Source organism: Panthera pardus, unplaced genomic scaffold (assembly GCF_024362965.1).
Source record: "Panthera pardus isolate Hobbes unplaced genomic scaffold, ASM2436296v1 HiC_scaffold_11, whole genome shotgun sequence".
Classification (NCBI taxonomy): domain Eukaryota; kingdom Metazoa; phylum Chordata; class Mammalia; order Carnivora; family Felidae; genus Panthera; species Panthera pardus.
The window spans coordinates 69,418,349-69,434,585 of record NW_026526666.1 but is presented as its reverse complement, the minus strand read 5'-3'; the positions used below and the strand labels follow the sequence as shown (position 1 = coordinate 69,434,585).

Here is a 16,237-nt window from a genome sequence, read left to right as displayed (position 1 = left end):
AAAAATCAAGCTTATATTTTACAATTTCAGAGAATTTACCTAGGTTTAAAAAACAGCAAAACTACATTTTTCTCAAGTGTCTCATCTATACCATTTTTAAGCAGCATTTTTATTTATTTGTATTTTATTTATTTTAAAAAGTTTACTTTGAGAGAGAGAGAGCACATGCACAAGCATGCAAGGGGGGGAAAGGACAGAGAGAGAGAGAGAGAGAGAGAGAGAGAGAGAGAGAGAGAGAGAAAACCCCAAGCAGGCCCCACACTGCCAGAATGGAACCCAACACAGGGTTTGGCCTCAGAAATGAAAGATCATGAACTGAGCCAAAATCAAGAGTCTTTTAACCAGCTCAGCCACCCAGACACCCCTATTTATATATTTATTTTTAAGTTTACTTATCTAAGTAATCTCTACACCCAATGTGGGGCATGAACTCATGACCCTGAAATCAAGAGTCCCATGCTCTTCTGACTGAGCTAGCCAGGTATCCTTAAGCAGAATTTTTTATATATCATTACCTTTTTTTGTTTTTGCAAAATGCAAAACAACTTTACAAAACAAAGATGTTAAAAAATCATACATGCATATAATGCCGATTATACATATATTTGCATAGTTATAGGATGATGGAAGAAGTATAGAAGAATATATTTCAGGTTGTTTTCATTCATACTCATGGGAACGGGAAGGAAGATGGTAGGGGATTTGGGGTACATACGTGGAAGAAAGGTGCCAGTAAGGAAAGGGAAAAAAAAAAAAAACAACGGCACAAAACTGAATGGTGTAATATAATTAAAAGACTAAAAACTGCCATAAATGCCTGAAGAAAGGAAGCATTTCATAATATAATGAATGAAATCCATCTAGTATAGATACACAGAAGATGTTCCAGAACTACTCTTGAAAGGTACACTGGCTGAAACTTATTAAACATACTACAGGGTTGACAAGTTAGAGACGCATCAGAATCCATTGTGCAGGCTTTATATCTAGTGGTATACCAAGGTCTAGTAAATTACATAGACTTTCTGTTAGAGGCAACAAATGAAAAGAAAAATGCAGTTATATTGTAGGTTAGGATACACACCAGGCAGAGAAGAAAAGGCCTGCTTTCTACTCCTGGTTCTACTCCTAACTAGCAATGTGTCATTGTCTAAAGTATACTCTCTCTAATCCCTTTTGCATTTATCTGTAAAACAACAGGAACTAGAATCCACTTTCCAAGTTTCTTTCTAGTTCTGATATTCTACAATTTTTTTTAATGTTTATTTATTTTGAAAGACAGAGAGAGCAAGCAGGGGAGGGGCAAAGAGAGAGAAGAAAGAGAATTTCAAGCAGGCTCTGAGCCATCAGCACAGACCCCAATGGGGGGGCTCTAAGTTACTTACGAATCAGGAGACTGACCTGAGCAGAAATCAAGAGTCAGACACTCAACCAGTGGAGCCACCTGGGCACCCCTGATATTCTACAGTTTTACTCCATAAAATGTAATTACTGAAGAATTGCCAGTTATTTTTAAGTAATCATATTAATACCAAGAACTTAGAAGAAGTAAGAAAGCTTGCAAACCTGTGCCTGAAGCAGTCTCAGCTGTCTGTCCTGTTCTGTGAGGAACCTATATGCATCCGGAGACAGTCCCATCATTCCATTATCTGGCCCGGTCTTGGGTGTGTGTGTGCACACTGCACAGGGCCGTGGGTTACATGCGTCCACGTGTGAAGGCAGTCTTGCCACAGGAGATGGTTCCACAGTGCTGTGGGGAGGGCAACCACCCGTGCTTCCCTGGGGTCTCAAGGCTATAGGACTACTTGAAGCACAGAATGCATTAGAGTACAGAGCTGGACATCCACCTGGGTGAAATAACGAATGTTTGTGAAGGGCTTCAGACTGGAGGTCTTGAATGGACCCCACTGTATTCATTCCTTGCCAAGAATTTACTGGACTATACTGAATATGGCCATGATGCTGACAACAACTGCAGACATTTGTAGAATAGTAAGATGGTGGTGGTGGAGTAGGTATCTGAAGTTCCATTGGTCTTCCTGAATTACAGGATGAAAAAACAAAATTGTGTGGGTGGGTCTGTGAGGCAAGAGAAGACTGCTTGGAATTAAATGTGGAGGATCCTATAAGATATTCTTCTTTGTGTAAATTTGTATCAGGAGATGGCCCATTAAGAGAAGATGGTTTACCACTGTTCCTGTTATGGGGGTTCCCTTTTTTACAGGTAGATGATTGTCTTACTTCGCCATGTCTTAAAGGAACAGTGCTCTGGGTTAACTGATTTGGTAACCCTCTCAAGGAAGGCTCTCCAGCTTTAGCTTCTAGGTTGTGTTCGTCATCATAAAGCTGGGGTTGCAATGGATCCAAGTGTTCAGAGAGGTTAATCAACAAAGAAGGGTTTTCATTATTCACCATTTCCAATGGCTTAGGAAGAGGATTTGATTCTAAGAAATTGCCATCCAACACAAGCGAAAGTTCAGGAACTGATGGTTGGATCTTAGAAACCTATAAATGGGAAATAAATGAAAGAGGGAAAGTATTTTTTAGGATGCCTCACTTTCTTCACACTAATATTTTCCAAATTATATCCAGTTACTTATTAAAAAGTGTTTATTCTTTATTTAGACAGTTGACACATATTTTCTGGGCATCTTCTACGTGCCAGCACTAGGAATGTAACTGTGAGGAAAATAAACAAGGTCCCTGCCCTAACAAACTTACTTAACAATGGAATTCCTTTTATTGGAACACTGATTATTGTTGCTTAAATCACATAACACAATATGGGAAACTGTTTTATAATAGACTTTTTTTTTACCCTCTCCCCATAAAAAAAATTATCGCTGGCAGAATGCTTTAATAGATCTAGTAGCAAATAATGTTTCTGTATCTTAGGTGATAAAAGATCTTTCAATAAATATTTCAGAATATTTTTCTACTAAGTAAAATTATTCACTGTTCTTTTTATCAATACCAACTAGTAATTGGAAGAGCAGAAAAAAGTAAACAATACTCGCTGTGGTAAATTTGGTTATAATTTGATAGTAATTTTTAAAAATCTTTCCCATTCCTGGGGCACCTGGATGGCTGTTGGTTAAGTGTACAACTCTTTCTCTCTTTTTTTAATGTTTTAATGTTTATTTATTTATTTATTATTATTTTTTTTTAATGATTTTTTTTTAACGTTTATTTATTTTTGAGACAGAGACAGAGCATGAACGGGGGAGGGTCAGAGAGAGGGAGACACAGAATCTGAAACAGGCTCCAGGCTCTGAGCTGTCAGGACAGAGCCCAACACGGGGCTTGAACTCACGGACCATGAGATCATGACTTAAGCCGAAGTCGGCCGCTTAACCAACTGAGCCACCCAGGCGCCCCTATTTATTATTCTTAAAATCATGTTCATTTATTTGTTCTTGAGAGAAAGAGACAGAGTGCACAAAGTGGGGGGGGGGGGGTCAGAGAGAGAGGGAGACACAGAATGTGAAGCAGGCTCCAGGCTCCAACCTGTCAGTGCAGAGCCTGATGCGGGGCTCGAGCCCACAAACCATGAGATCATGATCCGAGCCAAAGTCAGATGTTTAACTGACTGAGCCACCCAGGCGCCCCTAACGTTTATTTATTTTTTATAAAGAGAGAGAGAGAGGGAGAGAGAGAGAGAGAGAGAGAGAGAGAGAGAGAGAGAGAGAGAGAGAAAGCGCACGCATGGGCAGGGGAGGGCAGGGAGAGAGGGAGACACAGAATCCAAAGCAGGCTCCAGGTTCTGAGCTGTCCACACAGAGTCCCACATGGGGCTTGAACTAACGAACCATGAGATCATAACCTGAGCCGAAGTCAGTGTCTTAACTGACTGAGCCCACCCTGGCGCCCCCGACTTTTTTTCGCCTCAGGTCAAGATCACAGAGTTCATGCAATCCAGCCCTATGCCGGGCTCTGCACTGATAGTGCAGGGCCTGCTTGGGATTCTCTCTCTCCCTTTCTTTCTGTCCCTCACCTACTTTCCTCTAATAAGTAATTAGTCCAATTAAGGCACAACAATTCTACAATCAAAAAATTATGACAGATTAGCAATCTCCAAAATCAAGTATCATGTTTTCTCAGATTTGGTTAATAAGAATCACTGTCAAGTTCTGGTGGTAGTACAGAATGTTGAGCCTACATGGGTTTTTTAAAAGCACCAGGTTCTGAAACCAAACCTCCTGAACTACTAGCTTTACTGAATTCCAATTTTACTACTTACTAGTTGTTTAATACTGGGCAGGTACTTAATCAATCTGTGCCTCAGTATTCTCTGGAAGTAGTAATAAAAGGTACTTATTACAATATGTACACACATATGTATATATATCGCATACAATAATTACACATACTTGTGAGAAATATCTGTATCTATATATATAGATATAGCCACATTGATATATAGCTAGATACATCTTAGAATAAAAATTAAATAAGTTTCAGGTAATATTATTGAATGCTTTAACATGAAGAGATTTTCGGTTTCTAAACAATAGGTGGGCTCTTTATAAGATCAGTGATACCTTCTGACTCACAGGATGAGGACTAGGAATTGGTCTTGGAGAAAAATCTTCATCTTCAACACCAGAGTCATGATCATTTATTGGCATCTTCCCTGGAGATAACTTTTGGGAAGACCTAAAAAATAGAAGGGAATAAAGAAAAGTCTTCAGTAATCTTATTTGTTCATTTGTTCTTTCTTTTTGAAAGTGAATAAAGTCCTTTAATAAACCATAGTAGTATCTGGATCATTTAATTTAGTATTTGACAACCACAAATTATTTTTTTTCGGGCCAGTGTTAGCTGCCTAGGAAAGCTGGTGCAGTCAGATTCATGCTTAATAAACTACTTCTCTTTGCCTGATCGCGGGAAGTTTACAAAATATCAGGGGCACCTGGGTGGCTCAGTCAGTTACGCATCTGTCTTCAGCTCAGGTCATAATCTTACAGTTCGTGGGTTTGAGCCCTGCGTCAGGCTCTGTGCGGACAGCTCAGAGCCTGGAGCCTGCTTTGGATTCTGTGTCTCCCTCTCTCTCTGCCCCTCCCCTGCTGGCGCTCTGTCTCTCTCAAAAATAAATAAACATTAAAAAAATTTTAAAAATATATATGTATCAACAGTTACTGAGCATCTTCCGATTAACACTTTGAGGAATGTAGTTATAAATAAGGCATAGGGCTTGCCATAGCAAAACTTTAGGGGCGCCTGGGTGGCTCCATTGGTTGAGCATCTGATTCTTGGTTTTGATTCAGGTCATGATCTCAGGGTCGTGGGACTGAGCCCCTTGTCAGGCTCGGTGCTGAGTGTGGCACCTGCTTGAAATTCTTTGTCCTTCCCTTGCGCACGTGTGCACAGTCTCTCTCTCAAATTAAAAAAAAGAATTATAATCTGGTGACAGAGCTGTACACTCACTGCATTAAACACTGTGTTAAAAAGGGAACTTAAGAGAGAACTACTACACTTTCCTGCGTACTGATAGCTGTGATGGGAGAGCTTGGAGGAGGTGCCTCCTCCTACTGAGTCAGTTGTAGTCATTGGGTCACAGCCGCCTGCCCCAATAGAACACAGACACGATTTTGAGTACTGAGTTTCAAAAGCCAAAATTAGAGTTTAAAATAAAATCTGGAAGACTATATGCATCAGATTTTTTTGCATCCTAGATAAAGTCTCAATAGGATGAGTTCAGGGAAGAGAAAAGCCAGAAGGAAGCTAAAAGAGCACAGACATTGATGGAATCCCTAGAAAGTGTCCTACATCCTGTCTCTCTGGTCAGGGAGCACAAAGAAGCCCCCAGGTAGGAGGTCTGACAGCAGAAGAGACCTTTGCTTAAACCCTGGTGGTCTGGAGAAGCAAACACAGAGTTCTTTCTGCACCAAGGTGCTGCAATGAAACAATCCGAATGTCTGCATGGTGTGTTTAAGCAGCAGGGTCTGCACTCAGTCCCATAAAGTTCTCCCCCTAAACCCAAGAATGACGTGGAGAATATTATTGTATCCCCTGTGCCTCAGGGTAGCACAGACATGACAGAGAACCAACGACCTGACTAGAGTAAGGAGGTCACAGCAGAAGCCTGCACAAACCTACTGCCAAAGACCAGACGCAAATGAAAACATCTCAGCAGATGGCAGCTTGGATGGATGATAATCATGTCACCCCACGACACTACTACTGGCACAGCATTAATTCCTCCAAATTGCATATAACCTCAGAGGAAAGAATACAAACAGAATTTGAATTACTGAAATTTGGTTTCTATAACCAATTGGGTGGTCAAATTAGAAATTAAGTTCAATTACTTTTAAAAAGAAAAAAGTTAACATTTTTGAAAACCTGAGTTTGTGGCAAGGAATTAATATTTGCTACATATTTACTTGTGGTAACACAAACATGTAAACACACATAAAATTTCTGACATTGAGCAATAAAATCCATTTCTGAGCTTTTGTAGGACCCAAGGCAAAAAGAAAAAACTTTATGTTGTATAACTATATCATCAGTTCTTTAGGTGAGATGAACATTTTCCTAAAATCTAAAAATGATCATTCCTAAAGCTCTGATCAGAGTTGAAAACTGGCAAAGTTTTCAAAAACAATGTTAAAGAAATTGGGGCACTGGGGTGGCTCAGTCTGTTAAGTGTCCGACTTCAGCTCCAGTCACGATCTCATGGTTTGTGTATTTGAGCCCTGCATGGGGCTCTGCTCCGACAGCTCAGACCCTGAAGCCTGCTTCAGATTCTGTCTCCCCTTTTCTGTGTGTCCCTCCCCAACTTATGCTCTCAATCTCTCTTTCAAAAGTAAGTAAATAACTTTAAGAAAAAAATGAAGAAAAAAAAAGAAATTATAAGTGTCTCCTAAATTTGGCTTTTTCTTCCATAAATAATCCATAAAATCTTGAATAAAGACTTAAAAAGACAGTGACAGTATTCCTGAAAACCTGTAAGAACATAGGTTTCTGGTGATCTAACCTATTCCCAGGATAAGTTAAAATGCCCAAAGATGGAGAGAGCACACCTCAGGTATGTCTAATCTTCAAAACCTGTAACTATGTTTACCGCACTTGGGAAAAGGAAGTTTGCAGATGTGATTAAGTTAAGGATCTTGAGATATGAAGATTATCCTAGATTACCCAGGTAGGCTCAATGTAATCACAAGGGCCCTTATACAATGGAGGCAAATGGGTCAGAGTCAGAGAAGAAGATGTGAGGATAGAAGAAGTCAGAGAGATATCTGAAGATGTTATACTGCTAACTTTGAAGACAGAGTAAGGGGCCACCAGACAAGTGATGCGCATGGCCTCTAGAAGGTGGAAAAGGGAATAAGATGGATTCTCTACTAAAGCTTCCAGAAGGAATGCAGCCCTCTCACCACTTTGACTTTAGCCTCAAAGACCATCTCAGACTTCTGACCTTCCAAACTGGAAAATAATAAATCTGTATTGTTTTTAAGTTGGCAAGTTTGTGGTAATTTCTTAGAGCAGCAACCAGAAACTAATACAGATTCAGTCATAATTGCCATTTTACAGATGGAATAATGATGTATAGAACCAGGATTTGAATGCAGATATCTTACACCATAAACTGAGCTCACAACTATTATGTTGTGACCTCTATAAATAATTGGTATAGTTGGCAATTATTTTAAAATTGTATCATAGTTATTTTCCACCTACAGAATCAAGTGATGAATGAATCGTATAAAAAAAGTCAAGCCATTTTCTCAATCACCGCAATAACCTATAATGAACCTTACACCTCCTGTTTTGCATGCAAGATACTAAACAGTATTATAAAGGGGCCCAAAGACAGGTTAAGGTTATATTCAAAACGTTGAGAAAAGGACAAATTAACCACTAGGGCAAGTTAAAATAACATTTGTAGGGGTATCTGGCTGGCTCAGTCAGTAGAGCATGTGACTCCAGTAATATGGAGAACATTCAACACTTCATCACTGGACTATAAATTTCACGAGGGAAGAAATCTGTATGTTTTTAATACCACCATATCTCCAGTCTTTAGCACATTACCTGGCATACAGGAGAATACATGAGAAAGGTGGGATAGGGATATGAAGGGTTAATTTTATGTGTCAACTTGGCTAGGCCACAATAACCAGATATTTGGTCAATCGTTATTATGGATGTTTGTATGAAGGTATTTTTAGACGAGATTAACATTAAAGTCACTAGACTCCAAGTAAAGCAAATGATCCTCCAAAATGTAGACAGGCCTCATCCAGTCAGCTGATGGCTTTAATAGAACAAAGAACGACCCCCTACAAGAAGAGGGAATTCTGCTAGCAGACATTTGGACTCTAAATGCAACTCTTCTCAGCCTCCATAACTGCAGGAACCAATTCCATAAAACAAAGCTTTCTCTCTCTCTCTCCCTCTCTCTCCTTCTCTCTCTCTCCATCCTGTTGGTTTTGTTTTTCTGGAGAACCCTAATACAATGGAGTATCTTTTTTTTTACCAGGAAAAGTATATACTGACCCAAAAAATCACAGCCAGTATTCACTTAATACTCCCCAAGAGCATTTTCTTTTTTAGGTAGAGAAGTTTTTTTACCACAGTTTCTCGGATAGGCCCAAGTTTAAAACTACAAGTCAGAGAAGAACACACAGAAGGCAAACTAAACAAAAACAGGAGCTTCTTCCTAAGCAAGATAATTTGACACTTCCTGCCCCTATGTAATAAAGCAACTCAAATGACGACTACATTAAAGTTGTCACTTCATCCGAGTATGAAGTAATGCATGGACATCTTATGATATAAGATAATACAATCAGTTTCATCAGATTAGGGAGTTACTTTCATTACTCATTAAAGCTAATGAATATAATAAAAAAAAGTACACATGAAAATAGTATCTTTTACCTTTTAATTGAAAGATTCTTGGAAACTTTGTTGAAAAACTCTGTTTCTGCATTTTGGCTTTCAGCAGTCAGTTCAAAATGGATTGACTTTTTATCAGAAGGTTCAACATTCTGAAATAAAGAAGGGCATACTTTGAGAGCTGACTTAAATAGAAACAACAGAGAATTCTATTTAGATGAAAAGTAGCTCTGAGGGGCACCTGGGTGGCTGTCGCCTCTGACTTGATTTCAGCTCAGGTCACGGTTCGTGGGTTCAAGCCCTGAGTCAGGCTCTGTGCTGATGGCGCAGAGCCTGCTTGGGATTCTCTCTCTCTCTCTTTCTCTCTGCCCCTCCCCCACTCCTACTCTTATGCTCACTTGCTCTCTCAAAATGAATGAATGAATGAATGAATGAATGAAAAGTAGCTCTGAAACAATGGGAGGTAGGAGACTTATTTCTATTACTGTAACCTTTTAAAAAAAATTGTTTTTAAAATTGAGATATAACAGACACATCACATTAGTTTCAGGCATACAACATAATGATTTGATATTTGTATATATTGCAAAATGCTCACAATAAGTCTAGTTAACATCCATTACCGTACAAAGTTATAATTCTTTTTCCTTGTGCTGAGAACTTTCTTTTTTTTAAGTGTTTATTTTTGAGAGAGAGAGAAACAAAGAGTGTGTGCAAGGGGCAGAGAGGGAGACAAAGGATCTGAAGCAGGCTCTGTGCTGACAGCACAGAGTCTAGTGCAGGGTTCAAACTCACAAACTGTGAGATCATGACCTGAGCCAAAGTCGGACGCTTAACCAACTGAGCCACCCAGGTGCCCCGCCTTTTGTTGAGAACTTTTAAGATCTACTGTCTTAGCAACTCTCAAATATATACTATTAAATATAGTCAACATGCTGTATGTTAGATCCTCATGTCTTATTTTAGAACTGAAAGTTTGTACCTTTTTTTTTTAATTTTTTTTTTTTAACTTTTTAAATTTATTTTTGAGACAGAGAGAGACAGAACATGAACAGGGGAGGGGCAGAGAGAGAGGGAGACACAGAATCTGAAACAGGCTCCAGGCTCTGAGCGGTTAGCACAGAGCCCGACGCAGGGCTCGAACTCACGGACTGTGAGATCATGACCTGAGCCGAAGTTGGGACGCTTAACCGACCAAGCCACCCAGGCGCCCTGAAAGTTTGTACCTTTTGACTCTCTTCACCCATTCTGCCCACCCCAAACCATACTGCAACAATATGTTTTCTGTATCTATGAGTACAGTTTGATCATTTTTTTTTCACTTAGCATAATACCATGTTGTCACAAATGACAGTATTTCTTTTTTATGGCTGAATAACATTCCACCGTGTGTGTGTGTGTATGTGTGTGTGTGTGTGTACACACATTTTCTTTATCCATTCATCCATCAATGGATACGGATACTTAGGTTGCTTCCATGTCTTGGCTACTGTAAAATAGTATTGCACTGAATATGGGGGTGCAAATACCTTTTCAAGTTTGTGTTTTCATTTCCTTTGGATAAATATCCAGAAGTGTAATTCCTTAAACATGTTAGTTCTATTTTTATGTAACCTTTTTAAACTGTCCATTTCCCTGCTACATAAATGAAAGCGAGAACTTAATTACCTGTATTATGTAACTTACTCAATAATCAATAATAATCAGTTACCAATAACTGAACTGAGGATATAACATAAAGAATGAGTAAATGATATTTGTCTCTAAAATGGAAGTAAATTATTAGACCTCACTTAAAATAATTATATTTATAATTAAAATACAAAAACTTGATTCATGAACTGATAGCCTATAAATAAATTAAAGAAGGCACAAAGGGTGCCTGGGTGACTCAGTCAGTTAAGCATCTGACTCTTGATTTTGGCTCAGGTCATGATCTCATGGTTTGTGGGTTCTGCACTGACAGCAGAGAGCCTGCTTGGATTCTCTGTCTCCTCCTCTCTAACCCTCCCTCTCTCAAAAATAAATAAATAAACATTTAAAAAAATAAATAAGGCACAAAATAAGATCAGAGCGAAAACACGATTATTTAAATATATTCAATATTTTTGTAATAAAATACAGAATTAAAAAAAAAGTTTTATTTAAGTAATCTCTACACCCAACATGGGGCTTGAGCTCACAACCCCAAGATCAAGAGTTGCATGCTCTTCTGACTAAGCCAGACAGGCGCTCCCAGAATTTTTTTTATTATTGGTTTGAGACCTAGGACGATCAATCATTTTACTGAAAAGTGGTCTTTGAATGTTTTTATATCATGACACTTATGGTTTCAAAGATCTACTTTTTCTGTGACAATCACCTAGATGTATTTTTATGTGTTTTATGAGCTATAGCAACAATCTATTCTGATTCCTAGGATTATATATAAACACTGACTTTCTTTAATTTTAGAGACAGAGAGAGGAAGACAGAAAGCGACAGCACACAAGTCGGGGAGAGGGGCAGAGGGAGGGGGAGAGAGAATCTTAAGCAGGCTCCATACTCTGTGCAGAGCCCAGTGTGGGGGTCAATCCCATGACCCTGGGATCATGACCTGAGCTGAAACCAAGAGTTGGATGCTCAAATGACTGAGCTACTCAGGTGGCCCTAAACACTGACTTTCAAATGTGAGAAACCATTTGTTATATCTACACATTTAAAAAATAACAGGGCACACAAAATGCAAAGATCACAAACTAACTCTCAATATCATAAAATGATATATAAATTTCTTGATACTCTTCAAAGGTTTCAGAAAAAATTGGGTAAGTTATTCTGCGGAAAAGCTCTGATCCTGTATTACGGTTTGGTTCTGGAGACATGGTCTAAAATTTATAAAACGATATTAACCATAAATGAAGTTAATATTTAATAAGAATAATTATAAACAAAGCCTCATAGTCTGAGTTACTATTTATTTTAAAGGGTAAAAATCATTGGGTTTAAACTGCCAACAGGAAACCCTAACTAGTGATTACATGTTAGGAATCAGGGGCACCTGGGTGGCTCAGTTGGTTAAGTGTCCAACTCTTGGTTTCAGTTCAGGTCATGATCTCACAGTTTGTGCGATTGAGCCCCGCGTCAGGCTCCGCATTTACAGCACAGAGCCTGCTTGGGATTCTCTCTCTCTCTGCCCTTCCCCCGCTTGCTGTTTCTCACTCTCTCAAAAAAAAAAAAAAAAAAAAAAAAAAAAAGTGCTAGGTAATCAAATCACTTACTTTGAAAAGATGTAATGTTTCCTTGCTGGTTAGTAGCTGGAACTGAAGGTCAGATGACCTGCCATCACAGGGGAGGCATTCATAAAACTCAGGATCCTTATGTGTCACAGAATAGAGAACTATAATGAAATTTCCAGATTCTGAAAAAACCCTGGACAAAAAAATGCCATTAAATTAAAATTTACTGAGGATAATGAAAGTACACTTTTAAGAACTCCTACAAGAGTCTCTGAACCTAATTAATAAACTACTTAAACAGTCCAATGTTGGGAAGAAAACTGGGGAGCAAATTTATGCTTACTTTTTTAGTGTTACTGATTTTTAATTTTTAAAATACACTTTATTATAAAGTACATATTCCTTGTAAAAACTTTAAGCAAAATAGGGATATATAAAATAGAAAACCAACTCACTTTATGGTTTAATATATATCATTTTCTCCCAGGCATGCGAAAACATCTTATACAATCTAACAAAAATAGAACATACCATACATACTACAGTTGACCCTTGAACATAAGTTTGAACTGCACAGACCCACTTAAATATGAATTTTTGCCAATATAGCACAGTACTATAAATGTATTTACTCTTATGATTTTCTTAAGAACTTTCCTCCAGATTGCTGTATTGAAAAATACTTGTAATATTGTCAGAACACGTAAAGTATATAATACATAGAACACAAAAAAATATGTGATAACTAACTAGGTTATCTATAAAGCTTCTGGTCAACGGTGAGCTAGCTATTAGTATAAGTTTCTGGGGAATCAAGTTTTGTGCAGTTTTTTGTTGTTGTTGTTTTTTTTAAGTAGGCTTCACACCCAGCGCAGAGCCCAATGCAGGGCTTGAACTCACGACCCTGAGATCAAGACCTAAGCTGAAATCAAAAGTCAGAGGTTTAACCGACTAAGCCACCTAGGTGCCCCCAGTTTTGTTTTTTTGTTTTTTGTTTTCTTTTTTTAAATAAACTCTACACCTAATGTGGGGCTTGAACTTATGACCCAGAAATCCAGAGTCACATGCTCTACTGACTGAGCCAGCCAGGCGCCCCTATATGCAGATCTTTGAACCTGCATTGTTCAAAGGTCAATTGTATTTGCAATTGCTATTTTTAAAACTTTTTTTTTAGTGTTTATTTATTTTTGAGAGACAGAGCACAAGTGGGGGAGGGACAGAGAGAAGAGGCACAGAACCTGAAGCAGGCTCCAGGCTCTGAGCTGTCCGCACAGAACCTGACACAGTGCTCGAACCTGTGAACCACGAGATCGTGACCTGAGCCGAAGTCGGTCACTTAACAGACTGAGCCATCCAGGCACCCCTGCAATTGCTATTTTTTTATTTGACTATCTTGGATTTCTTCCCATGTCACTATTCTATATTATACCTCAGACCTCTTTATTCTTTTTTAGTGACTAGCCAGTATTACAATTTATAGTTGTATCATTTTTAACTTCTAAGTGGGTGTTTTAATTATTTAAACATTTCATGATTATAAACACTTGATAAAAAACATTCATTTTATTATTCACTATATGACTCAACAAAAATATTTATGAAGTCATCACGAATCCTTAAAACCAGTGCAGATATCCCCTCTTTTCAAAAGTTCACATTAGGCCACTTCACTTTTATAGGAGACTACATTAGGAGAACCTGTTTTTACTAACCAAAAGAAATCTGAAGATTTTTGCTTTTACAATACAAAGGCAAAACCGAAAATAACGTGCAGCATCTGTTTTGCATGAGCCATTACAGAGACAGCACACACTGCATGAGAGGGGCCCCACCAGGCTCCTTCCCCAGGAACCACACTCAGTAGCTCAGTATCGAGCAGTCATAGCTTTGAACTCTATCTGTGAGTGTTGTGTTTTATCTCAATTTATTTTGTGCATCCATTAGCAAGACATGACCTAAGGTGTCAGAAAAGCCAGAGAGGTTATTTATTTTCTAGGTCTGGGAACGCTAAAAAATTTTCCCATATATATTAATGGTAATCTTTGCTTTACATCATTTCAACTTAAGCAAGGTTTCATAGAACACTCTGCTCTTTCAAATGGTGGGGGGTGGGAGGGTGGGAATGGGATGACAGCCTGCAGTTAAAAATACTTTTAGAAGGGGCACCTGGGTGGCTCAGTCGATTAAGCGACCGACTTCGGCTTGGGTCATGATCTCACGGTGCGTGAGTTCGAGCCCCGCGTCGGGCTCTGTGCTGACAGCTCGGAGCCTGGAGCCTGCCTCAGATTCTGTGTCTCTCTCTCTCTCTCTCTGCCCCTCCACTGCTCATGCTCTGTGTCTCTCTGTCTCTCAATAATAAATAAACGTTAAAAAATTAATAAAAAAAAAAAATACTTTTAGAAAATAATAAACGAATAAAAACACTTTTAAGTAGTTGTCTCTCCTTGGTAAAACACTGAATGAAAAATAAGTGGGGATACATTACACCCTTAAAAACAAGAAGTGAGTGCTGTAGAGGCAGAATGTGTATTCTGCTCAATTCCTCTCTCTTGGGTCAGACAAGACCACTGTTCAGAATGTTGTAAAGTACCAACCTAAGCTATGCTAAGCAGTGCTAACTCTTCTCTGGTTCAAAGGGCTGGCAGAAATTAAGGAGTTCAGGTATCAAAGAAACTTCCTGGGGTGCCTGGGTGGCTCAGATGGTTAAGCACCTGACTCTTGGACCCTTGATTTCAGCTCAGGTCATGATCTCATGATTTGGGAGTTCAAGCCCCGTGTTGGGCTTTGCGCCGTGTCAGCTTGGAGCCTGCTTGGAATTCTCTCTCCCTCTCTCTCTACCCCTACCCCACTCATGCTCTCTCTCTTTCTCTCTCAAAAAAAAGAAATAAAATATTTTTAAAAGTATATTATAGCTACCCAAGGTAGACACAAACCGACCTGGAAATTTTTAATAGACGAGAAAGCTAAGAGGCAAATGTGGTATCACATACAAAATAAAAAATTAAATGAGGAATTGAGGGGCGCCTGGGTGGCTCATTTGGTTGAGTGTCTGACCATGATCTCATGGTTTGTGAGTTCGAGCCCTACATTGGGCTTGGTGCTCTCAGCGAGGAGTCTGCTTTGGATCCTCTGTCCCCCTCTCTCTTTCTGCCCCTCCCCAACTTGCACTCTCTCAAAAATAAATAAAAAAAACATTAAAAAATTAAATGAGGAGTTGAGGTTAGAAAATTTCTTTGTTAGCTCCAATGCTTGTGCTTCAGCTCCAGAAGAAAACTAAACATTTCATCTCAAATATTTCTTAGGGTACCAGTAGTAGCACTGTGTAATTTAATAAAACACAATAAGGCAACAAACTCAAACTCATTTTCAATCATTTAATTGAAAATTGATCTCTCTATTTTTAAAATAAGATGCTAGAAGAGATGATTTCTAGGGTTTTTTCCCCACACCTAAAAAATGTATCGTCTATGTTACAGTCCTGTGGTTAGACAAGTGAATTCCTTCACATTTCTAAGTATCCTGCAACCTCACCTTTTTTGGTCTGGTTTTATTCCCATTTCATGTAAGATTTGTTTTTTTTAGTGTGCTTTCTTAGTCTTACAGTTTTTAAGTATTATAAAAATCTTCTGGTATGTAAATGTTATAAAAGTATTAAGGCACTGCATGAATTTTAAATGAGACCAGTAAAATATGAACAGGGGAGAAGGTCAAAATAAAATAACTACAAAATAAAATATCACTTGCCTTTCTTGAATAGAAGAACTGAACATGTATCGTAAGCAGCAAGCCCACACCTGAGGACTATAAATATGTATAATTCCAGACAGCCAACTAAAAGAAAAAATAGAAATTAAAAGCTTAGTAACTTCCAAATTAACACTTAGTGTGCTTTAGATTACCTTCTTCTCAAGGTAATAATATGGCAGAAATTCTTGGTATTCAGCAGCAATACATTTAATGGCTCATAAATATGAAATCTATAAACACCAGATCTCACTAATAATTAAAAGGAATACAGAGATATAGATATAGGTATAGGTATAGATATAGACGTAGACATAGATATAGACACAGACAAAGAGAGTTTCCTCTCTGCCCTATTCTCTCTGAGAGGACAAGAAAATGGTGGGAGACAAAATGGTTAACAATAGAAACTAGGAATCAATTAGAATCAA

General features: G+C 38.5%; 1 protein-coding gene across 10 annotated transcripts in view; it reads right to left on the bottom strand.

Moving 5' to 3' along the window:
* The window catches only part of STIL (STIL centriolar assembly protein), a 63,763-nt gene that overhangs the window by 31,814 nt on the left and 15,712 nt on the right, over positions 1–16,237 (bottom strand). For 8 of the 10 annotated variants that reach the window (XM_019449380.2, XM_019449376.2, XM_019449378.2 and 5 more), the window contains 5 exons: positions 15,807–15,893; positions 12,105–12,255; positions 8,887–8,996; positions 4,542–4,656; positions 1,567–2,505 (listed from right to left, as the gene is read on the bottom strand). In XM_019449380.2, the coding sequence (XP_019304925.2) occupies positions 1,567–2,505; positions 4,542–4,656; positions 8,887–8,996; positions 12,105–12,255; positions 15,807–15,893 (1,402 nt within the window). The remainder of the gene's footprint in view (positions 1–1,566; positions 2,506–4,541; positions 4,657–8,886; positions 8,997–12,104; positions 12,256–15,806; positions 15,894–16,237) is intronic. The other 2 variants (XM_053895680.1, XM_053895687.1) reach the window with 2 other exon arrangements.